The 23266-nt window shown below is 34.1% G+C and overlaps 4 protein-coding genes and 1 pseudogene across 5 annotated transcripts; 3 read left to right on the forward strand and 2 right to left on the reverse strand.

Annotated features, from left to right (window-relative positions):
• Nucleotides 1-7695: 7695 nt before the first annotated feature.
• LOC18599996 (germin-like protein subfamily 1 member 13) lies at nt 7696-8766 on the forward strand. The gene is made up of 2 exons (XM_007030218.3): nt 7696-7901; nt 8032-8766. The coding sequence occupies exons 1-2, from the start codon at nt 7775-7777 to the stop codon at nt 8583-8585; spliced, it is 681 nt and encodes a 226-aa protein (XP_007030280.1). The 5' UTR covers nt 7696-7774; the 3' UTR covers nt 8586-8766.
• A 2494-nt stretch (nt 8767-11260) lies between these two features.
• Nucleotides 11261-12370, forward strand: LOC18599997 (germin-like protein subfamily 1 member 13). The gene is made up of 2 exons (XM_007030220.3): nt 11261-11452; nt 11627-12370. Exons 1-2 carry the CDS (start codon nt 11329-11331, stop codon nt 12178-12180), a joined length of 678 nt encoding a protein of 225 aa, XP_007030282.3. The 5' UTR covers nt 11261-11328; the 3' UTR covers nt 12181-12370.
• A 3937-nt stretch (nt 12371-16307) lies between these two features.
• LOC108662075 (germin-like protein subfamily 1 member 7) lies at nt 16308-17410 on the forward strand (annotated as a pseudogene). Its single transcript, XR_016026340.1, has 2 exons — nt 16308-16549; nt 16739-17410. The product of XR_016026340.1 is annotated as a germin-like protein subfamily 1 member 7 (transcript).
• Nucleotides 17411-18014: 604 nt separating this feature from the next.
• LOC148762975 (uncharacterized) lies at nt 18015-20087 on the reverse strand. The gene is made up of 4 exons (XM_088806685.1): nt 19767-20087; nt 18774-18914; nt 18568-18657; nt 18015-18410 (listed from the first exon to the last, which is right to left on the reverse strand). Exons 1-4 carry the CDS (start codon nt 20085-20087, stop codon nt 18015-18017), a joined length of 948 nt encoding a protein of 315 aa, XP_088662811.1.
• Nucleotides 20088-20947: 860 nt separating this feature from the next.
• LOC148762976 (uncharacterized) lies at nt 20948-21268 on the reverse strand. The gene has a single exon (XM_088806686.1). It carries the CDS (start codon nt 21266-21268, stop codon nt 20948-20950), a length of 321 nt encoding a protein of 106 aa, XP_088662812.1.
• Nucleotides 21269-23266: the final 1998 nt, after the last annotated feature.

Raw genomic sequence — 23266 nt, forward strand, 5'->3', positions numbered from 1 at the left:
ACTGATTTTTTATAACAAGGAAAATTAACATTAACATTTTTTTTTACACTAACACAAAGCAACCATAAAAGTATAACAAACATGAATTGAGGGAAAACGTCCCAATCCTTTTTTTTTTTTACCCATCTCTCGAACCTCGCACAAGTGTTACGTAACTACATAATTATGCCTAACCTGGCTCTGATATCACTAAATCTATCACGCCCCTGATCCGAGACATGACAGATGCCACATACCTGCAAGGTATAATCCTACAAACATGCAAGGCTCTAAAATATATAACTTAAACCATTACTAAAAGGGACTGATATACTTGAAGAATTTAGTGATTTATAAACTATATCTGTCGATAGAATTTTCAAAGATCATAATTCGACAATATTCAAAATTAAATCTCCAAAACCATAAAGCTACTAAGCCAAGATAAAAGTCTGAATACTAATAAAGATAGTTCGATGTTCATAATATTTAAATAAATCCTAAACAATTTAAGTGCTACTAGATTAAACATCACTTCTCGAAATTCTCGCGTGGTTGATCAAATCACAACCTGAAAAAAATTTGAAGGAAGGAATGAGTCCAATTACTCAGCAAATAACTAACATCTCTTCAGCCAGATTAAGCATGCTTAAAACATTTAAGCCAAAATATATCATTTACAAATGTCGAGACAAAATATTGGATAATCTTATTCAAAATCATATACTTCAAAATTTACGCATTCAAATAACAGAACAATTATATTCACAATATTTAACTTTTAATGGTCTCCCGTAACATGCTACGACCACACATAACCCCTGTGGCATAGGTCAGAAATAAAACCACAATTAACCCCGCTGATACAGGTCAGAAGAAGCAACCATTGGCTATACTGAATAGATATCACAGATACCACTATTCTCTAACCGGTGGTGCGGTTGGGAGATCACTCTCTAATCACAGAATACATGTCGACATGGCCAACATTTAACCCCCATTGGCAGGGTCAGAGCATAGCCATACTAGGAGACAAAACATAAATATATATTTTTAGATTACCCAAAGTTCATAAAACAATATATCAAATTTCTCAAGCATATCTCATACACCTCAAAACCATATTCGTTTCAGACTAAATATTTATGTTTATATTCATGAAAACAATATGCAAACATTATACAAAGTCATATATAAATTTCGAAATCAGATATCATGCTTTGCATAAGCAACATTCTAAATCCAACATACAAACTCATATACATATACATTTTGCATGCTGAACCCGATTTTAATAAATCATAGGACAAAATATTATATCTCATGTACAAATTCAAATTGAGGCTAATTTTTAAGGTGTGAAAACACCGAAGGGATATCAGTCACTTACCTGATCTCGTTAATTTCACTTTCAAGTAGCAAATCTGAAAATCCTCTTAGTAGCCTAACATTTCGAGAAACACATACATACAAAAATCATAACTGAGTTTGCAAACAGATCCTACAAGGTGACTTTCCGCTGACCATCCTAAGCGCTTAGGATGTGTAGCGACTTCTATTACAATTTAGAAATATTTTTGCTTAATAAGATAATATTTTATAATATATATATTTTTGAATTAAACAAAATTTCCAATAAGGTTGAGAATTAAACTTAAATTATAAAATCAATAAGGATTTTAATTTCAGAGAGAGAAATAACACTAATTTCACTTGTAAAAATCATATTTATAATTTTTCATAAATTTTTGATATTTTAATAAAATTTACTAATTTAAGAAATAAATTTATAAAATGTAAATATATACACTTTTAGATATAAAAATATAATAGAAATCACATATCCAGTATTTTTGAAGTTTACAACAGAATTTATCATATATTAATTAAAATCAAATTTAAAAAAAATTAAAAAAATTAAAAGAATTTTTTTTTCTGAAATTTTCAGATTCCAAATGGCCATTTGGGCTATTTTATGAACTTTTAACTTTTAACTCGAAAATTTTCCAGTGATGAAATCAATACCAATATGAAGTATTCATATCATACTACAACACCAAAATTTTTTTCGATTAAAAAGAACACAAAATTCTCAAGTTTCGAAAGCCAAATTTCTCAAAATCGTCACAAAAATACCCAGCTTTCTGGATTTTCAGTATCAATGAGCCTATTTTGAGGCTTCAATTCTCTTAACACAAGAAGCTTCTAACTGAGCCATTGACTCCAAATTAAACATCTAATTTCATACTACAAAAGCCCTCAAAGAAACGACCAAAAACGTTACCGAAATATGGAGTTCCGGTGACCCAAAGTCAGGCTGTCAAAACTGTTGAAAACTAGATTTCTAATTAACTTCAAAAATTCATATCTTCCTAACCACAAGGCCAAACAAAATGCTACAAAAACCATTGGAAAGATCTTTTAAAGACCTTTCCATTGGTACCCATCATACCACCGGAAAGTCATCGAAAAAGTGCCGGACTTGAATAAAAGTTAAGGGGATACAAATAATTCAAGGTCTTTTGTGCCCAAACTATGAAAATATAATCCCAAACATACCTTAATCAGTAATCTCTTTCCCTTTTCTCTGTCTTTCTTCTTCCATGATATCAAGCTCTTCTGACTGCTTGTTGTTTGAGTCTAATGAACAAACAGACGTGAGTTTCTGTCTATTCTTAAACTAGCCTATCCACTAACTTAAACGTGAAATAAATTGACCCTTAATCCCACTAACTTAAATGTGAGAAACAAACTGACTTTAATTAAACTTTTTTATTTACTAAAAGACCCCTTCTTTCATTTCCTAATTATTAAAGCACCAAAGGTCATAACTGTAAATAAATAAAATACTAAAATAATATCTACTTATTATTTTTATAAAACTATAGCTTAATAAATTTAAATGTTTTATAATAAATACTTTGTGAGGGGTATTACACCAGTGAAGTACTTTCCTTCCAGAAAAAAAAGCCAATATTTCAACAAATCCACTTCCAGTTCAATATAGGGAAAACTAAGGTTGTCACCTTTGCTGGTCTCAACAGCCAAAATGCAAGGGTTATAACTAGAAAAAATTGTGAGAAATAACCTTCTTCATAAGACAAATTCAAAAATATCATTTTTTATAATTTTAACTATTTTGGTCAATTTTTGGCATAACTTGACAATAATACCCCTTAAACAATTTCAGACAAATTAAAATAATTTCAGTTTTCTCTCTCCTGCCATCTGGATAAAAATTTCAAAATTAAATCTCGATTTCTCTCTTTACTCAAATATGTCTATCTCACCATCCAATTTGTAGAGATGACATCAAGCTCTTTCTTATTTTATTTTATTTTTTTAGATAGTGGATCTTGGGTTTCTTAAGGGCAATGAACAGCGATTTTGCTCTTTGCAGATAGCGATTTTGCTTAGGGAGAAAAAACAGCTAAAGTATGTTTGATGGGTTTTATAGTGGTTCACGGTTTTGTTCTGTTTGGGATTGAGATGATTGTTAAGCATGTTTGCTAGAGATTTTAATTTTTTTTATGAGATTTTGAGTTGAAACTATTCAGGGAATATTTTGTAAATAGGGTATATTTTGTTTTTGTATAAAGGAAGTGAGCAAGGCCTCCAAATAGGGATATATTTTCTCTTGCTTTGGAGAGTTATGGAGTTTTGTAACCTATCCTTTATGAAATACACAATTTCATAGCTTAGTAAAAAAAAAGTATGTGTTTTAGATTTTTGAGTTTATTGGTTTATTCATAGAACCCTAAAATTGAGAAGTTGAAATTGATTAGATTGGTTTTTAAGTATTGTGAGATTAGTTTTTAGGTATTGCGTGACTTAATCACTGTGTGACTAGTTTTTAGGCATTACGTAATTGGTTTTAAGTATTACGTGATCGGATTTTAAACATTGCGTGAATGATTTTTAAACAATGCCTAAGTTACACAATGTCTTACTAACTAGTCACGCAATGCCTTACTAACAAGTCACGCAATACCTATCAACTAGTCACGCAATGCCTTATCAGAAGCTAGTCATGCAATGCCTGATCAAAAACTAGTCACGCAATACCCAAAGTTAGTCATGCAATGCCTATCAACTAGTCACGCAATGCCTATCAACTAGTCATGCAATGCCTTATCAGAAACTAGTCACGCAATGCTTTATCAAAAACTACTCACAAAATGCCCAAAGTCAGTCACGTAATGCCCAAAGTCAGTCACGTAATGCCCAAAGTCTAGTCACGCAATGCCTTATCAGAAACTGGTTACGCAATGCCTTATCAAAAACTAGTCACGCAATGCCCAAAATCAGTCACACAATATCTAAAGTTAGTCACGCAATGCCTAAAAAACTAGTCACGTAATTCTCAAAAATTACCAAAACTACTGAATTCCATTAACAAGATCAACAACTTCAAACGATCCACTATATTCCATTTAACAATATAATTAATGAATATGAATGCTCAAAATGTTCAAAAGTTTTTTTTCATATATCAAAAATCACTCTAAAATGCTTAAAAATGCTCAAAACGCTCACAGGTTTTCTTCGTGTATCAAAAACTACTCCAAAATGCTCAAAATGCTTAGATATTTTTCTTTCTGATAAGGAATACTCCAGAGATAAATAGTCTGATGAAGAAAGCTCAAAAAATATGAATCAGTTTAAGGCGCAAACCTAAACATACTCGACTCGTTAATAGGTTTTGTGTTGAGACGCGAAGTCAAATAAACGGATCGATTTCATTAAGGGTAATTTTGTCTGAATTTTAATTCTCTTGTTTAAAAATAGTTAAAATTATAAAGAGATCTATTGTTAAAAACACATTATGCATAGGGCCCATTTAATAAAAGAACCCTTTGCTAAGGCCGTCTTTGGCTCACACCCACCAATCAATCCGGATGTTCTCACAAAGGCCTTCAAGTTGGACAAGAGTGTGGTTACATATCTTCAGTCCCGGTTCTAGTCAGATTAAAAACTAATTTAAGAGCCAAATCAAAACCCAGAAGTTTGTTACTTGTTTTGAATAATGTTGCCATTAATTTTCTACATGAAAGTCATATCGTTCTACTTACTGCAATACAATAAACAGGCTAGTTGATGACGTACCTCTCTAGTCTCCTCTATCCTTGTGATCATTCTGGGTATAAAAATCAGAATATATAGGCCAATTTGCAATCTCTCTCTCATGCTCACATGTGTATGCAAGGTAAAAAGTTGATAGGATTTTACAAAAACAAATCAAGTAACTTTGAAGCAATAAACTTTGTATTCTTTTGCAAGTGTCAAAATATAGTGCAAAAATAAGAGGTTGATTACCCAATGGTCTAAGTTGTGCATAAGTAATGGTAAACATTGTCTGATGAAGAGGCTGAGATATGAACGACTTCAATATAACATTATAATCAGAGAAATCAGATTAGGGTGAAAATTAAACAGCAGATTAATTTGCTGACTCTTGGGGTTGAATCAATTACATATTCAACACCCCAAACCCTGCCTTCCCTTGCAAGGTACACTGCATATAAAATAATTCGGAAGGTGGAATTTTACAAAACCAAATGCCTTACCTGTTAGATAAGTTGGTACGTTCAACTTCGATCCAATTAATTGTGTCCAAAATATCACTAAGAAGACAAGACATGTCCCTCACTTTGTAGAGTACCTTGGTAGATATTAGGTGGAAAAAAAAAACAGAGTTGTTGAGGTGCACATTGTTCTCTCATCATGCTGGTGAGACTAACTAAGGTTTTTTATTTTTATTTTCTTTAATGGCTAGACTAGTTGATGAGTTGTTAGACAATCTAGAATTCGAATATATCCATGAGGATACTAAAGAGTTAAATCTGTAATGAATTGATTTTATGACTCGGTGAAGTCAGTTGCTAATTGCTGTAATTAGATCTTGAACAATGTTGTATAAGCCTAAAACGAAGCTGTCAGTTTGTCTAATATATTAAAGTGCAAATGCCTTGTCCTTGCTGCTACATCTTGCCATAGCTATCTACTTCATCTGTTAACTTAGGGCCTTGCACACAATCAACATGTTGGTTACTTGCTCCTTTACTCCTTTTTCAGTAATTCAGTTGTTTTAACAATTGAATGATCTTACAAGAACTCATGAGTCATGACAAATATGAAAGACAAGTCCCTATAAATGTCAAGAGAAATGCTTCTGTTCTTAATTTCTTGTGGCTTCTAATTAACTGCGTATGCTTCTCTGCCTAATATTAATCTGATGACAGGTAAAAGCTGCCATGAAAATATCAAACTCTTCTCAGAACACATCATAAGATAATATGCCATTTCCAAATGAAGATTAATTACAAAGGATACATATATAATGTCAGCAACAAATTTGTATTAAATAATAACGTGTGATCACTCATATAAATATGATTCAAAGTCTTTGAAGTTATAGAAGTATTCAAGTTTACTTTTTTTCTTCTTTTTTTTTTTCACATCTGGAAGACTGACTAGGCAAATTTGAGTCAATACACGTTACACAGTCACAATTGGAAGTTGCGATCCATTGAACAGGATCTGCATAGTATAATCTATTGATAATTTTTTTGTAGCTCAATGTCATTATCACCTACCAATACTTTTAACAACTATTCTTATTGTTCATTAATAATGTTATGCAAGATAATTAATCACTTGCTATTTTGCCATTTGGCTTTGAGCATTTGCTTCCCTGGTTAGTCCACCAAATAAAGAAATCACCAAGTCACCTCAATGCTCAAAGATTATTCATGTCTATAAGAGTTACAACTGAGTCATCACCCACAATTCTTGAAACAGTTTCTTCCAGCCACAGTTTGGCCAATTCTAAGATCAATTCAAGGCAGCCCTAATTAATTTTTGGCTAATTGAAGATGTTTGAGTCTAGCATGGTTAATTGAACGTGCAAGAAATTACTAATGTTGTGAATGCGATAAGCACAGATGTAATATGTTTGAGTATTCATGAACATGTCAGATTAGACTTTGTCAACTGAGACTACATAATATGTTGATTGGGGATAAAGTTAGAAACCTTAAATGTAGCATAAGTTTTTGTCTCATTAGCACTTCTTAGATCATGCTAATTACAAGGAATGAATTGAGTTCAACAGACAAAACTTTGCCGGCTATTTGCAGCAACTCTAGATATAAATGAAATTATCTCACTCAAATAATGAATAAAAAAAAGAAAAAGTTTAAGGTATGAAGAAGACTATGCAAAACTGTTTATGATCAGTTCATATTTGATGGTATGTGATGCACTTCCTAAATATCTATAAACTTATTTACGTAGGAAACATTCATTTGCTACCTAATTCAAAATTTTTTATAAATGTTTGTACTTTCAAAGAAGTGGCAAATAAGTTATGACTTTTTCATAATGTGGAGAATTATACCCCAACTGCAGGTTATCAAATATGAACTTGTTTCTAGCATTTCTTTCCACAAAGGCAACACAGAATCAATCAACGCATCAAACTTCAATCCAAAAAGAAAAATATAGGAAAGATACATAGAAGTCTTAAGTGAATTATGACCTGTTCCCCGACAATATTAAAATGATGGAAGCCATGGATGAGGAAAACGGGGACTAGAAAATAGAAAATAGAAAATAACTAGTTGTAAAGGCACATGCCAGTAGTCACCAACTTCATTGAGAGGAAACAAGGACCAGTTCATTTGTTTTCCATCTATAAATAGACCTTTCTGCCATGCACGATTTCTCACCCCGCTCCCAAGTAGTAGCATACAGCTCCACAACGTAGGATAGATTTCCTTCCAGCGGAATTGTAATGAAAGGAGTTCAACTTTTCCTTGTAGCTTCTGCCTTCTTGGCCTTCGCTTGGTCATTAGCCTCAGCTTCTGACCCTGACCCTCTCCAAGACTTCTGTGTAGCCATCAATGACACCAAGGACGGTGGTATGTTATAGTATTACGTTTTGTCTCTCAGGACTTTCATGTTAATTATTATTTTATGTCAATGACTATAATTTCCATTCCCAGCAATAGTTTTCTTCATAATTAACGAACATTACTTTCATTGATGCAGTGTTCGTAAATGGGAAGTTCTGCAAGGACCCAAAGCTTGCCAAGGCAGAAGACTTCTTCTATTCAGGGCTCAATATCCCCAGAAACACATCAAATCCAGTGGGATCAACTGTGACTCAGGTCAATGTTGCACAAATACTAGGACTTAACACTCTTGGCATATCTCTGGCTCGAATTGACTATGCTCCGTACGGAGGCCTAAACCCCCCTCACACTCATCCTCGTGCCTCTGAGATCCTAGTGGTTTTAGAGGGCACACTTTACGTTGGCTTTGTTACATCCAACCCGGAGAATCGTCTCATCACAAAAGTCTTGTACCCTGGAGATGTGTTTGTTTTCCCAGTTGGTCTCATCCACTTCCAGCTCAATATAGGGAAAACTAATGCAGTTGCCTTTGCTGGTCTCAGCAGCCAAAATCCAGGAGTAATCACTATTGCAAAGGCAGTCTTTGGCTCAAACCCTCCCATCAATCCTGATGTTCTCACCAAGGCCTTCCAGCTGGACAAGAATATTGTTACCTCTCTTCAGTCCCGGTTCTGGTGGGACAACAATTAATTTGAATAATATGTCATGAATCCATAAGATATGGTAGTTTTTTATTTTGAATAATGTGTCATCCATCTTCCTTGCTGTTGTCACAAACCTAATAATAATGGATCAAGTGATTACATTTGTACCTCTCCTTTGCTGTGTTCAGCATTCTATATATTAAAATATTTTAGGCCATAACACTGCATTCTATGTATTCTGTGCGCCTTTGAACATGTGGAGTGAAATTTATAATTAGTGGTTAATAGTGCAATGCTGTCAAGAGGGAGAAATGTACAATTGGTGAAGTTGATATCTGCAGACCTCATTAGAAAATTAACGGGGCAAGTTAATCAGTATAGTTTTAACAAAAAAGACTATAAATTTGGCAAATAAAGAATGCAGGGCAGGTTATATAAAATGTGTACAATTAACATCACACAACCTCTCCTCCTCTTTCCTCCCAAGGAAACCCTAAAGGAATAATAATTCTGATCCTTTCAGATGCATGCATGATAATCAGGTTTCCTAAGTTTGCAGGTCAATTCTCCAAACAATAAGACCTTAAATGCATCCTAAGGAAAAACCATGATCTGGTGAGATGACAGCAATTATTGATATAAGTGATCACAGTGAAATGAGACCTATTAGTTACTAAGGCTTTTAATTGAGTGTGTGACCTGCAACATCGATCCTTGAATTTGGGCAAATGATGCCTAACCTTACAAGAATTTAAGTGTAACTTATGTGTGCATGCCAAACTTTTATCAGACAATAATGTGAATAATGATTTAATAATAGGCCTAAGTCTCACCCAGCAAGGACAAAGTGTATTAAAGTAATAGCAATTTTCCAATACTTTCTCATCTAGATGTCTGAATGTTGCGAACACTGATTATTTTTATATTAGTTGTATTAAACAAGGAAGAGGTAATGATGATTTCAAGGACCTGAAATTCAAAAGGAACAAGAAGATGTCAGATTCAATTTACTTGTTTGTTCTTTATTGTTTATTTTATATTAGTTGAAAAGTCAAAATTTAGCTACTTGAATTAATTGGTAGTGTATGAGTCATTGTGCCAAGGAATCTTTCAATCTAGCACCCTCGGTTTTTGTAATGCCAGATGGCTTCATCTGGTTTGCTATTTCTTTTTACATGTTCTCTCTCTTTGAATAGCATATATATTTGTTGTTAAAATGAAACGCGGTGGAGAAGCCATTTTTAAGGAAATAGCATTTTTCTCTCCCTTCTCTCTCGACTATTCTCTCCCCAGTTCATCATCTTCATCCTATGAATATTGAAAGGTTTTAACAATCATTTAATAATAAGAGTAAGTCTCACCCAGCAAGGACAAAGTGAATTAAAGTAATAGCAATTTTCCAATACTTTCTCATCTAAATGTTTGAATGTTGTGAACACTCATGTTTGGATGTTGAATCAGCTCAACTTAGTTTGCCTTTTATAGTTATCAGATATTATAAAAGAAGATAAAAGGAACAAATATATTTACTTATTCTTCTTTCTAAAACCATATGTTTATACTTAGTAAAACAAAGTTTAGAAGATTTTCCTGACAACTTATAATTTTTGTTTATGTTCAGGATTTCTGTGATCTTTCGATAATTATTATTATATGTTTATCTTTGTAGTATTTAGCAAGTTAACTGACTGATTCACCATTTTGCCTTTCTGCTTAAACAACAGTTCAAAAAAGAAACGAAAAAATAATAAAAGGAAAAACATAGCCTAATCGATCCACTTTAGCCTACTCAGGCCAGGGTTTAATATGCACTTCAGAAGTTAACTAACTGATTTACCATTTTGCTTTTCTGCTTTTCTTCATTGTTGCTCACATCTAAAGTTCTCAAACTGTTGCGTTAGTGATTAGTTCAAATTTCTCCGCTCTTCAAGAAGTGGTCAAATTTTGCAATTTGCCAATTCAAGCTAGGTTAATCTTGCAAGAAACCTTGCTTTTTTAGTCAAGTGGCCATATGTTTTATTGTCCAGGAACATGTCACATTAGACTTTGTCAACTGAGACAAAAACTTTACAGAGTCTCTCTGCCTTACAGGTTTGGTACGTCCTTTTTGCTACATTCAATTTTTGGCAATAGTACTACTTCAGTCACACTATTGGTTTGAGTACCTTTTTCTTTCTGAATACAGAACATTATTTTTTTATCTGAGCTGCTCTCCAAATATGATTTATTGAATCATAAATTTGTAGCCCGAATTTCCGTTGAAGTGCAATGGACTACTTACATGTGTCATCTGCCACAGCTGCAAATGCAAGCATGTCTAATTTAAATATTATGAAAAGGAAGAAGTACCTGTAAGGGAAACTGTCAACTTTTGAATTGCAAGATCAATTAGCTGAAGTGCCGGCATCCTGCAGCAATTATCAATTTGTGCTAAAGTCAAGGAACTAGGTCAGTTTAAATTCAGTACCAATGTTCACAAACAAGGAAAGGAAGGAAACTTTTGATATGTACAACAAGACCACTTCCATGTCTAAATGCTGTGATGTAAGCATTGGAAGTGGGCATTCGAAGAGGATATAGATGCATGGTTGCTGAGGAATTATTCGTCCACAAATTTAAAGGAAAAAAAAAAAAAAACCAAGTCACTGCTGACTTGGTAAGTCCTTGATGAGAAAGATCAAATACTTGTTCAAAGACTCCAACCTATAAACAGGCATGCTTTCAAAAGGTTTACTCACCCAAAGCAAGAAAACTTGGAAGACTTGAATCTAGTAACCTGCCAAGCTACAATGAAAGGTGTTTATTTCCTGGCATCTTTTCTCTTTTTGGCTCTGGCTTCCTCATTTGCCTCTGCCTCTGACCCTAGCCCTCTTCAAGACTTTTGTGTAGCCCTCAATGACACTAAAAATGCAGGTATGTTTTCCCTTAATTTCTCTGTTTTCATTTGAATTTACCGGGGTATGCATAAACTAAAGACATTCAGCAAGGATGCAATAATGCTTCTATTCTCCAGAACAATAATAACTACAATGAATCTTTTCTTTCTTGCGTGCTTGGTATCAACAAACACTTTTCTCTTTCATGCAGTATTTGTGAATGGGAAGTTCTGCAAGGACCCAATGCTTGCCAAAGCAGAAGACTTCTTCTTTTCAGGGCTCAACGTGCCAGGAAACACATCAAATCAACTGGGGTCAAAAGTCACTCCTGTTAATGTGGAACAAATTCCAGGACTTAACACTCTTGGCGTGTCTCTGGCAAGAGTTGACTTTGCACCTTATGGTGGGCTAAACCCCCCTCACACTCACCCTCGTGCCACAGAGATCCTAGTTGTCCTAGAAGGCACACTCTATGTCGGCTTTGTCACATCCAACCCGGATAACCGTCTCATCACCAAAGTCCTCTACCCTGGCGATGTTTTTGTCTTTCCGGTTGGTCTCATCCACTTCCAGCTCAATATAGGGAAAACTAATGCAGTTGCCTTCGCTGCTTTCGGCAGCCAAAATCCAGGAGTTATCACTATTGCAAAGGCAGTCTTTGGCTCAAACCCTCCCATCAATCCTGATGTTCTCACCAAGGCCTTCCAGCTGGACAAGAACGTAGTGAAATATCTTCAGTCACAATTCTGGTGGGATAACAATTAGACCAATATTCAACATCCATGAAGCAGTAGACAGTTTGGAGCAATATCTTACATGTTTCCATCATTATTTAAGTAATTCTTGTTGAAGTCAAATAAAGAGGTTGCTTATGTATCTCCACTGATGTAATTCTCCCTGTATGTTGGTTTTGGATTTATTATGTTATTACAGTTTGCTCCAAATTAGCACCAAATCTCAACTTTTATCTAGATTTCATTGGAAGCCCCACTTTTGAGAATACTTTAATTAAGGTCTTGGAATCTGGCACGTGAAGATTACACAAAACATCAAAGGATTTTCAGAATTGGGCTAACTTTATGTTTCATGCCGATGAACTATTTAGGAAAGTTGGGATCTTATTTGCCAGAATCCAGAACACACTAAATTTTGTTAAGAAGTTAGAGATCTAGTGCTACTGCATTCTATAAAGAATGCATGGGAAATATATATAGTTAGGAGTCAATCAACTAGTCTTCGTTTGACCTGAAAACATTGTGGACCTTAACCCTTCATGAGAATGTCTTGGCATTGCAGAAGCAAGTGTTTTGTCATTGCTAACCATCTAGTCTAGCTTCGAGTTTAGGGCCTTCCTTGAAGTCAATGGATTAGTTATAACAATTGCTACAGGGATTGTCACCTTATAAATTGCAAATGATAGGCAACCATTTCAACGAGAAACGGCAGTCTTTTAAGAAATAACTGTTTTTTATACAAGTTTTTCTAAGTATATCGGTTTCACTAGATTTCTATCATATAACTGATAAGACCTTTTTCAAACCTTTATTGTACATTTTACTCTAAACAATCATTTGATCAAAGTTCTATCCATCATGATAATCTTTGACAAGAAATATTGCTATGATGAAAAAGTGAGCATCACACTTGTTAACATATTTATAGTAATTTTGAATTTATGATTTTGACTTGCTGATACTAATTTTAGTTTTTTTATTAGTTCTTATTATAAAATTAAAATTTTCGGCATTTTTAGGTTAATTGCAATTAATTTAACAAGAAACAATTACAATTTGTAGATTCAAGTACAAAAAGATTTTTTATTGGACTTAAATTTTGACATCTTGTCATTATTGTGGATGGTGTTCAACTACAAGTCGGTTTTAAGAATTAGTTTTTAAATTCAAATTACATCTATCATATCATCTTGTGAAGTTAATACAATTATAAAACTATATAGATTATAAATTAAATCAACGTGATTTATTAGATTGCCATACAATTATTGTATTGTTACCTTGATTCTTTCATAAATAATTGAAAATCCTTTATATATGTATATCTTATTACATATGTCATCTGTTATTTTTTTTTTTTTAAAGTTATGTCATCTGCTACTCGGAGATAAAATATGTCATGCCCCAATACCTAGTCATGACAGGGCCATATTATCGTGAGATTAGGTCCCAAAGTAATACAAAACCTTTCCTTTCATCATACTTATAATAGTCCAAAATTGAAGTCATAATAATAGTTCTGTTCCAACATATTCGCATAATTAATTATTAAGATCCGACTAACGTCTTCAAGAAAAATAAATAAATATTTAGAAACTTTAAATATCCATTACACATAGTATGCGTTCCAAAGTAGTTAACAATGTCTTGACACTAGGACAAACTTCTCAATTTATTCTCTTAGCTCACATGATCTTAAGGTTCATATCTTTAGTCATCTGCAAAATATAATAAAGAAATAAGCAAACCACGGCTCAGCAAGTATAGCCACACACACACACCCTACCGAATCAAGCATTGTTTTCAATATAACATGTTGATCATTCAAAAGCATTTCAATAAATCATGCTTCCAAATAGTTAAAGAATCATTATATACAAAAAGGGATAACATAGTGAGTTCTTAAATCATTGATCGTCATATATCATTTTTAAAATATCATTCTAGCAAATCATAGATTCAATCTTTTAAACTCATAAAATTTCATCATCTTAGCTACTGTCACTATTATATCCCGTGACAAGGGCCGTATCGACTAATCATTTTCATGATCATTACTCACTATTATATCCCCTTAGCACGGCCGTTTGCTAACTATTTTATCCTGTTAGCATGGCTGCAGAACTAGTTCTAGTGTCGATTATCCCACTTCCCAAGGATTATTTCGTAGCTCTTAAAACATTCTTTAAAGATGATCAAGGTTTCCTTTCATTCATAAATTGATATTCATCACATAAATCAATCAAAGCATTCATAGAATAATGTTCGTCATATGTATAACTCAAATAATTTGAAAATCCAATTTGTCATTACATGAGTAATATTCATCATATTACTAAGCTCAAAAAAGAAAATAATCATATGCTTGACCCTATTTTCAATAAACTAAAATAATGAAATAAGACATTTAATTCATTTAAGAAATATGCATATACGATAATTTCGAAACAAGTAAAGCGTGTGAAGATATATTTACTGCCCTTTGTTCTAACAAACTCGCTTCCTCCCAAAGTAATCAAAAGCTTAATAATAATCATTTAAACATACTAGCAACCATCTAACTCTCTAAAATTTATTTATCATCTAAAACTATACAAAATAATCCAAACTCTCCTAAATCAAAAATCTGGACAGCTTGCACATCATTCACTAAAATAACCATATCTTAAGCTATGAAACTCAAAAACAAGATTCGTTTAGTGTGTTGGAAACTAGACTTGATAAGCTTTCTATCCATATAAATCTCAAAACTTATTTCACTGTAGGAAAAGTGCAGAAAATTTTTGAAATTGCCCCTGGAGTTGCTGCCAGGCAGTTTGCACTGTTTTTACAAAAAAAAATTCATATCTTTGCATAGGAAATTTGGAATCCGCTTCCATTTGATTCCTTAGAAAATAGACTCATGTAGCTTTCCAACCGTTTATAACTCAACTAGTGAAACTCCATAAATCATTTCATAATCAGACTCAAATTGACTGGACAGTACATGATACTTGATGCTACAAATAGATTTTCCTTTTCAATTTCAATCCAAATTCTTGTAAATCAATCACATGTTTTCTTTTTATTTAAAATAGGGTTTTACTCACCTTGTAATGATCAATCCAGAAATAGCCTTCAAATGCTTATTCTTTAAGTTGTTCTTGAAAATCCCCAAATCCTACACCAAAATATATAGTTTTAGGGTTTTTCATTAAGATGACTGTCTATATTTAAATAATATATTTATATTAACCCTAATGGTATTTTAATAACTTCAATATAAAAAAGTAATTTAGGCCCAATTAATTGTAAAGGCTTATCTATTACTTTTTTTTTTTTTGTAAATACTTCAGTCCAAATATTATTTAGGTTGGGGTATTAAAAAAACCAGCAGTCTTGAATCTTCTCAAAATTTTTGTTTGCATCAGTATACTTCTTAAGCCATGCTATTTATTTCCCAGTGAAGTTTGCCGGCCTGTTGCTAGAACTCTGGGTATCAATTGTTTGCCGCCCTGTTTCACCATTAAAAGATTGAATCAGAAAAAAAATAAGAAACCAAAAAAACTTTTTCCATGAAAAGGAATGCATTGTTGATTAATAGTTCCTGTTCTGTACATGAGCAGTTTCACAGGCCATGAAATGAATACTGTTCTTACTGGGTGGCAGTGACAGATATAGTACAAAATGCCAGCAATAACCGGCAAACTTTTACCTGAGCAGATTACATAGCCCAGGAAATCCATTATTTCTAACAAGTAAAGCCACGCAAACATGGTAATACATTAACCAAAGAATGTGCAAGACCGTCTTATGTGAATCGATAGCGGCATGAGCTACCTGCCGCTCCTCAATGGCAGTATTTGTGAACAAGGACCATTCTTAACTTCATTTAATTACAAGTTAAATTTTATGGAGCGTCGGCAGCCCCACCAACATTAGAAATATGCTGAAGTCAATGAATTTGTCTCAATTTAAATTCAGTAAAAATATTTAAGAAATACATGATATGTCAGGAATGAGGTAATGACAAAGAGGGAATTAATTTATTGAAGATGTATATACATGACATGAATGGCTGCCAAAGAAGGATTCATTAAGAATTTTTTTTATTAACAAAAAAACACTGTAGACGTGGTAAGCCATTTTCCTGGAAAAATAAAATGAAAAGGCATTGAGTTGTTCAAAGACTCCATAAATCTATAAATAGGCAAGTTCTCAGGAAAGATTCATCATCATCCCTCCAAAGCAATTAAACTTGCAAGAATTTAAGCTAGAAAGCCGCCTTACCAAGATGAAAGGTGTTCATTTCCTATTAGTAGCATTTTCTCTCTTGGCTCTGGCTTCCTCATTTGCCTCTACCTCTGACCCTAGCCCTCTTCAGGACTTCTATGTAGCAATCAATGGCCCCAAGGATGGAGGTATGTCCACTCTTTCTTTGAACTTGTATTGAATATATTTATGTCAATGACTAAACTAAAGGAACTCAGCTCAGAAAAGAGGCAACAGTTCTGCACAAAAATACTACTACAAATTAGAAAGAATTTCTTTCTCTTTTTTTTCTTTTTTGTATAGCATGGTAGCAGCTAACATATTTTTCAATCCTGTAGGGTTTGTTAATGGGAAGTTCTGCAAGGACCCTAAGCTTACCAAAGCAGAAGATTTCTTATTGTCAGGCCCCAACATGCCAAGAAACACATCAAATCGAGTTGGATCAAATGTCATCACTGTCAATGTTGACAAAATACCAGGACTGAACACTCTTGGCGGATCTCTGGTTTGAATTGACTATGCACCTTATGGTGGCCTAAACCCCCCTCACACTCACCCCCGTGCCACAGAAATCCTAGTCGTCATGGAGGGCACACTCTATGTTGGTTTTGTTACATCCAACCCGGAGAACCATCTCATCACCAAGTCCTCAACTCCGGAGATGTTTTTGTTTTCCCAGTTGGTCTCATTCACTTCCAATTCAATGTGGGGAAAACCAATGCTATTGCCTTTGCTGCTTTGAGTAGCCAAAACCCGGTGTCATTACAATAGCAAATGCAGTCTTTGGATCAAATCCAGCAATTAACTCTGATGTTCTTGTTAAGGCCTTCCAGCTGGACATCAATGTGGTCAAATATCTTCAGTCACAATTCTAATGGGATAGCAATTAGAGCATTATTTTAATACACATTAAGTTGTTGCTTAATGAGGATATTGTTTGACATGTTTCCCTGATTATTTAACAATTCTTGTTGAAATTTACAAATAAATGGAATATTGCTTATGTAACCTCTCTGTATGTTTAAACTTCATTATAATAATATTGAATTTGGTTTCAAAACTTGGACCAACATGTCAAGGTGTGTGTCAATCTCAAAGGCCAGTGCAACAATGAAAGCAGCTATTATAAAATACTGTAGAAGATTTTAAGCTAAATTAATTCTGGAGAAATTTGAAGAAAGCTTGAAGAATAAAGAGGAAAACAAAAACAGGGATGAAGATATCAAATCGGAGAATCACAAGCCACACACAAAACAGTTACTTTATAAGTATTTATGAACACCTAAAACCGTTCAATCCTTTGATTCAACCTTAGAAGACTTAATCTGAGAGGATGTTTCTAGATACAAACGTGTCTTTGTTTTCAGTGTTGTGGTAACTGTAACTAAACCACCCACTACACTACCCAGTAAAACGTGGCTGTTAAGCCTACAACAAAAGACTCAAATGACACATACATCCTATTTTACTATATTAATTACAAGAGTTTAAAAATGACAAGACTCGTTTTTGTTTAGTAAATCAGTAGCAAACTAAAAACGACCCCGTGCTGAGAATCTTCTACAATCTTCAATTTCCAACTAGACTTAGCCACATATTTAACCAGATTGGGAATCAATACTTCAACACAGCCCGATGATTCATAATCTGGTGAACTCCAAGACACGATCTGAGATGCTCAAACCTTTCTCTTCCCAAGCTCTTGGAAAAAATGTCAGCCAACTGGTTCTCTGTCTTGCAATGTTTCAACTCAAGTTCATTCTCTTTTACAGCTTCTCTCAAGGCATGATAGTTAACCTTGATATGTTTAGTTCTCCCATATTGAACTGGATTTTTAGCAATTGAAACAGCAGATAAATTGTCAACACATATCAGAGTGCCTTGACTTTGCTCAAATCCTAAATCCAGCAACACTTTGCTCAGCCATAATGCATGATTTGTAGCTGCAGCACAAGCAATGTATTCTGCTTTAGCCGTGGACTGAACTACAACCTGTTGCTTCTTAGAATTCTAGGCAAAAATAGCACTCCCAAAAGAAAAACAAATTCTTCTTGTACTTTTAGAATCATCTAATGACCCCACCCAATCACTATCACAATAGCCTATAAGATTACCACTGTCTTGTTTAACATAAGTCAAGCCAAAGTTTAGAGTTCCTTTGACATACCTTAGAGTCCGTTTGGCAATTGTGAAGTGTATTAGTGAAGGTTCTTGCATAAACCTTGACAACAAACAGGTTGCAAACATTATGTCTGGCCTGGTAGCAGACAAGTATAGGAGAGATCCAATTATGCTTCTATAAATCTATCCATTGGCCTTGGTAGAACCATTTTCTTTGCTAAACTTAGCTCCAGTACTGAGAAAAGTGCTTACCTCCTTACACAAGCTCATATTGAACCTTTTCAGTAGGTCTTTAGCATACTTAGCTTGATGCAAGAAAATCTGTCCTGTAGATTGTTGTACTTCCATCCCCAAAAAATTGCTCATCTCCCCCAAGTCAATCATTTCAAATTCCTTCATCAATTAAATTTTAAAATCAGTTAGGCAACTGCTTTCAGGACCAGTAAATAGTAAGTCACCTACGTAAAGAGCCACAACAAATAAGACTTTCCCATCTGATTTCTTCACATATAAAGTGGACTCATTGATACTTTTTTGAAGTCCTTGGGCTTTGAAATACTTGTCCACCCTGTCATACTAGGCTTTAGGAGCCTGTTTTAGGCCATATAGGGCTTTTATCAATTTACAAACCTTACATTCAGAGTTCTACTGTTCATATCCCTCGGGTTGATCTACATAAATGTCTTTAGTCAAATAGCCATTTAGAAAAGCTGATTTAACATCTAGATGAAATAGCTTCCATTCTTCTCTGGCTGACAGTGCCACCAACATTCTTATTATGTCGTGTCTGGCCACAAGAGAATAAGTTTCCAAGTAATCAGCGCCATACACTTGAACATACCCTTTAACCATTAGTCTGGCTTTATACTTTTTTATAGAACCATCAGGATTTAATTTGATCTTATAAATTTACTTAACTCTAATCACATTTTTGTCAGCTTGTTTATCAACTAATGTCCAAGTACCATTCTTGATGATCATTGACATTTTAGCATCCACAACAGCCTTCCACTTACTATCTGAAATAGCTTCTTAGAAACTTATTGGTTCTAAAATAGCTACATTGCATCTGTTGTAGATATCTTCAAGACTCCTAACTCCTCTTACTGCTTTTGATTCATCTTCAATGTCTGACTCATCACCAAAACTAACTTATGTTGATTCTTCATCTGGAGTGATCATTTTCTTTAGGCTGTCAGATGTTCCTTTTTCCTCATTTCAATACTGTCTTTCATCAACTCTAACATTTTTACTGATCTCAATCTTTTTAGCTTCAATATTGTAGATTCTATACCCCTTTGAAACTTCACTATAGCCAACTAATATAGCCACATTAGCCTTGGAGTCAAACTTGGATCTTTTCTCATCAAGTATCTTTAAGTAACACAAGCAACCAAATGTCTTCATGTGTGAAACAAATGGCTTGTATCCAAACCACATTTCAAATGGGGTTTTATGCTCCAATACCCTTGTGTATGACCTGTTCAAGATGTAATTGGACGTATTTACTACCTTAGCCCAAAACTTTTTAGGTAAATGCACTTGGTAGAGTAAGCATCTGCCCATTTCTGCAAGTGTTCTCTTCTTTCTTTCAACTTTCCCACATTTGAAGCCATAACTGTCAGTGAATTATAATTGACATGACCCAATCTGTTGTGCCGTATTTCAAACAAATCATATTCATTATACAAGGCTATGTAGGAGTATTTAGCCAAGTTCACAAGATAACAGTTATTTTTATCTCAACAGTGAACATTTCATCTCCACAAGGATCAAGCACTGTACAGTGGTTATTTTTTAACAATAAAGCATACTTATCTCTTGCTAACTGTCCAACACTAAGCAAGTTGTGATTTGCTTCAGGAACATAATGCACATTGTGAATGAGTTTTAAACTAGATTTAGTCTCTACAGTTATTGTCCCTACTCCAAGTATTTTCATAAATTCACCATTTTCTATTTTCACTTTAGAATTGTAACTGGTATCTAACTGGGAGAATAAATTTTTGTTACCTATCAAGCGATGAGAGCAAGCACTATTCAATAACAAGATGCTTGATTTGGTAGAATCTTCACCCATTTTAGCCATGAACAAAACCTCTTCAGTCTCCTCGATCTACTCAGCTACATCAGTTTGATCTTCTGTTATTGACTTCTTGGCCTTGCACACTTTTTCTACATGAGCCATTTGTTGACAGGCCCTGCACTTGACATTTGGCATATACCAACCGTATTTTGTTGTGTAATTTCTCTTTTTACGATTAGGACAAGGAAGGTACTTGTTAGTTGCTTTACCCTTCTTTCCCTCTTCAGCTTTGCTACCTTTTCCATCATTTTTTTTTTAAGTTGTTTCCCTTGACTTTCAAGCCCTTTATTCTTGCCACTAAGGCACTCTCAACAAAGTTTTCACCACTAAGAGCTCTTCTCTACTCCTGCGCTAATAAAGCATTGATGAGCTCATTAACAGAAATCCTAGTCAAGTCCTTTAAGTCTTCAAGGGAGGAGATTTTTGCTTCAAATCTCTCAAGAATGCTGATCAGGATTTTGTTAACAATTCTTTTGTCACTGACTTCCTCTCCCAACCGTCTGAGTTGATTCACAAGCTTTAAAGGCTTGTCAGTATAGTCTTGAATGCTTTCATCTTCCTTCATTTTCAGCAGCTCAAACTGTCTTGAGATATTCAACACCTGCATAGATCTTGTTCTATCACCCCCTTGATACTCTTCCTTCAAATCCTCATAGTTCATTATTTTTGCAAAAATTACTTTTGAAACAGCTGATTGAAGGCAGATAAGGGCTTTATACCTCTTACCCACTTTTTCACTGCATTGCTTGATTTGGGCTAAAGTAGGATTGGCATGCCTTTGTACTGGTATTTAACCAGACTCTACCACATCCCATAAGTCAAAAGCCTTAAGATAGGAGCGCATTTTGATCACCTAAAAAGGATAATTATCACTAGAGAAGATCGGAGGAGCAGCTGCACTGAAACCAATTGTAGCCATGGGGTTGAATCAAGAAAATCAATTGAAAACTTTGTAGAAAATTTTGATCACAAGTCCTTTGAGAAATGTTGCTCTAATACCATGTAGAAGATTTTAAGCTAAACTAATTCTGGACAAATTATAGGGTTAAATAGGCTTCAACAAACAGGCTTTCCAATGGAATTTTCCGTTGGAAATTTGAAATTTTGCCCATTTTTTTTAGAAATCCGTTGGAAAAGGCAATTCCAATGGAAAATTCTGTTGGAAAGCCTATTTTCAACAAAAAAAAATGGTTGGAACAATTCCCGTTAGAAAGCTTATTTCCAACGAAAAAATCTGTTGGCATTTCCAACAGAATTTTTCATTGGAAATATTTTGACCTATTATTTTTATAATAAATTTTCAGTAAAACTTACTAGTTTTCATTCCGATACTAAATTTAATTCCACATTCGAACTGTAAAATATATAAAAGAAAAACACATTACAAAATTTCCATTCAAGTCCTAATATCTAATTAGAAATTATCCTTAACAAACAATATATAAAATAGTTTGATACATATGAATATTAAACATAACTAAATTAAAACGTTTAGGCTTGTAACCCTAAATCAAATAGTTAAAACACAATAACATCATTAAAAATACCTAGGTCGCATCAATTGATAAACAAGTATTGATAAAATCAAATAAACAAGATATACAAAATTAACCCCTAGGGCTAGGGATGTCAACGGGTCGGGTACCCTATAATTTCGAGGTACCCTAACCCTAACCCTATAAAAAATCAACTACTCTAACTCTATTAACTATCCGTATAATTTTAAAATTACTACCCTAACCCTAACCCTATTACATTTTTACTACCCTATAATTACCCTAAGCCGTTTAAAAACCCGATTCTATTAAAAAATTATTAAAATCTTCTTCATAAAATTTCTCAACGTATACCGAAATCCGTATACATATACAATAATATTTCTCTACGTATTTCATAAAATTAATAAAAATAAAAATAATAAAATTTAAATTTAAATAATCAAAAACAAAAATCTTAAACATAAACTTAAATAACTAAAAACAAATATCTGGGGAACCAGAAAACAGCATTCTCACCAAAAGTCAAGTTTGAAAGTACTAATTGCAATCTGGGGTAATGGAAAACTCTCGAGTAAACTAATGACAACATCGACATTGGCATGTTCCATTAATTCCTAGGGTATCATTTTTCAATAACAGACAGTACTAATATCATTAAGATATTAATAGACAACAATAGCAACACATCAACTCTAAAAACTGTTTGAAACAGTCAATAAACTAGTATCAATTTTCAATTACAGACAGCACTAATTGAAGCAGAAAATCTTGTTTGCATAACAATTATTAAGAATGAACCTAGTTTAACAAAATCCTATGCCAAAATCTCAGCTGGGGAAGAACAAAGGCATGGGGCTTGAGGCGACACCGAGGCAGCCGACAGGGCGTGGTTGTGGCTGGACGGCTTGGGAGAAAACAAAGATGAACCGATGAAAGAACCGAGCGTGGCGTGGTAGGCCGACAGCTAGGGAAGAACAAGGGCGTGGGGCTTGAGGCAACATCGAGGCAGCCGGCAAGGCGTGGCTGTGGCTGGGCGGTTGGAGAGAAAAGAAAAATGAATCGATGAAGGAGTCGAGCTTGGCGTGGTAGGTCGGTAGCTGACGAGCGTTGCGTGGTAGGCCGGCAGATGGGGTTGAGGAAGAACAACAGAAGAAGGACTC

Source organism: Theobroma cacao, chromosome 5, assembly GCF_053813885.1.
Source record: "Theobroma cacao isolate CCN51 chromosome 5, ASM5381388v1, whole genome shotgun sequence".
Classification (NCBI taxonomy): domain Eukaryota; kingdom Viridiplantae; phylum Streptophyta; class Magnoliopsida; order Malvales; family Malvaceae; genus Theobroma; species Theobroma cacao.

What these genes read in the sequence shown, in the direction of transcription:
- LOC18599997 (XM_007030220.3), top strand. Translation starts at nt 11,329, where the DNA reads ATGAAAGGTGTTTATTTCCTGGCATCTTTTCTCTTTTTGGCTCTGGCT. An exon ending in CAATGACACTAAAAATGCAG is followed by an intron (nt 11,453 to 11,626) that starts GTATGTTTTCCC and finishes TCTTTCATGCAG; the next exon opens with TATTTGTGAATGGGAAGTTC.
- LOC148762975 (XM_088806685.1), bottom strand. Translation starts at nt 20,087, where the DNA reads ATGGGCAGATGCTTACTCTACCAAGTGCATTTACCTAAAAAGTTTTGG. An exon ending in AGATTGAGATCAGTAAAAAT is followed by an intron (nt 18,915 to 19,766) that starts GTTAGAGTTGAT and finishes TAATTGATGAAG; the next exon opens with GAATTTGAAATGATTGACTT. An exon ending in ATTGCCAAACGGACTCTAAG is followed by an intron (nt 18,411 to 18,567) that starts GTATGTCAAAGG and finishes ATTTTTGCCTAG; the next exon opens with AATTCTAAGAAGCAACAGGT.
- LOC148762976 (XM_088806686.1), bottom strand. Translation starts at nt 21,268, where the DNA reads ATGAACTATGAGGATTTGAAGGAAGAGTATCAAGGGGGTGATAGAACA.
- LOC18599996 (XM_007030218.3), top strand. Translation starts at nt 7,775, where the DNA reads ATGAAAGGAGTTCAACTTTTCCTTGTAGCTTCTGCCTTCTTGGCCTTC. An exon ending in CAATGACACCAAGGACGGTG is followed by an intron (nt 7,902 to 8,031) that starts GTATGTTATAGT and finishes TCATTGATGCAG; the next exon opens with TGTTCGTAAATGGGAAGTTC.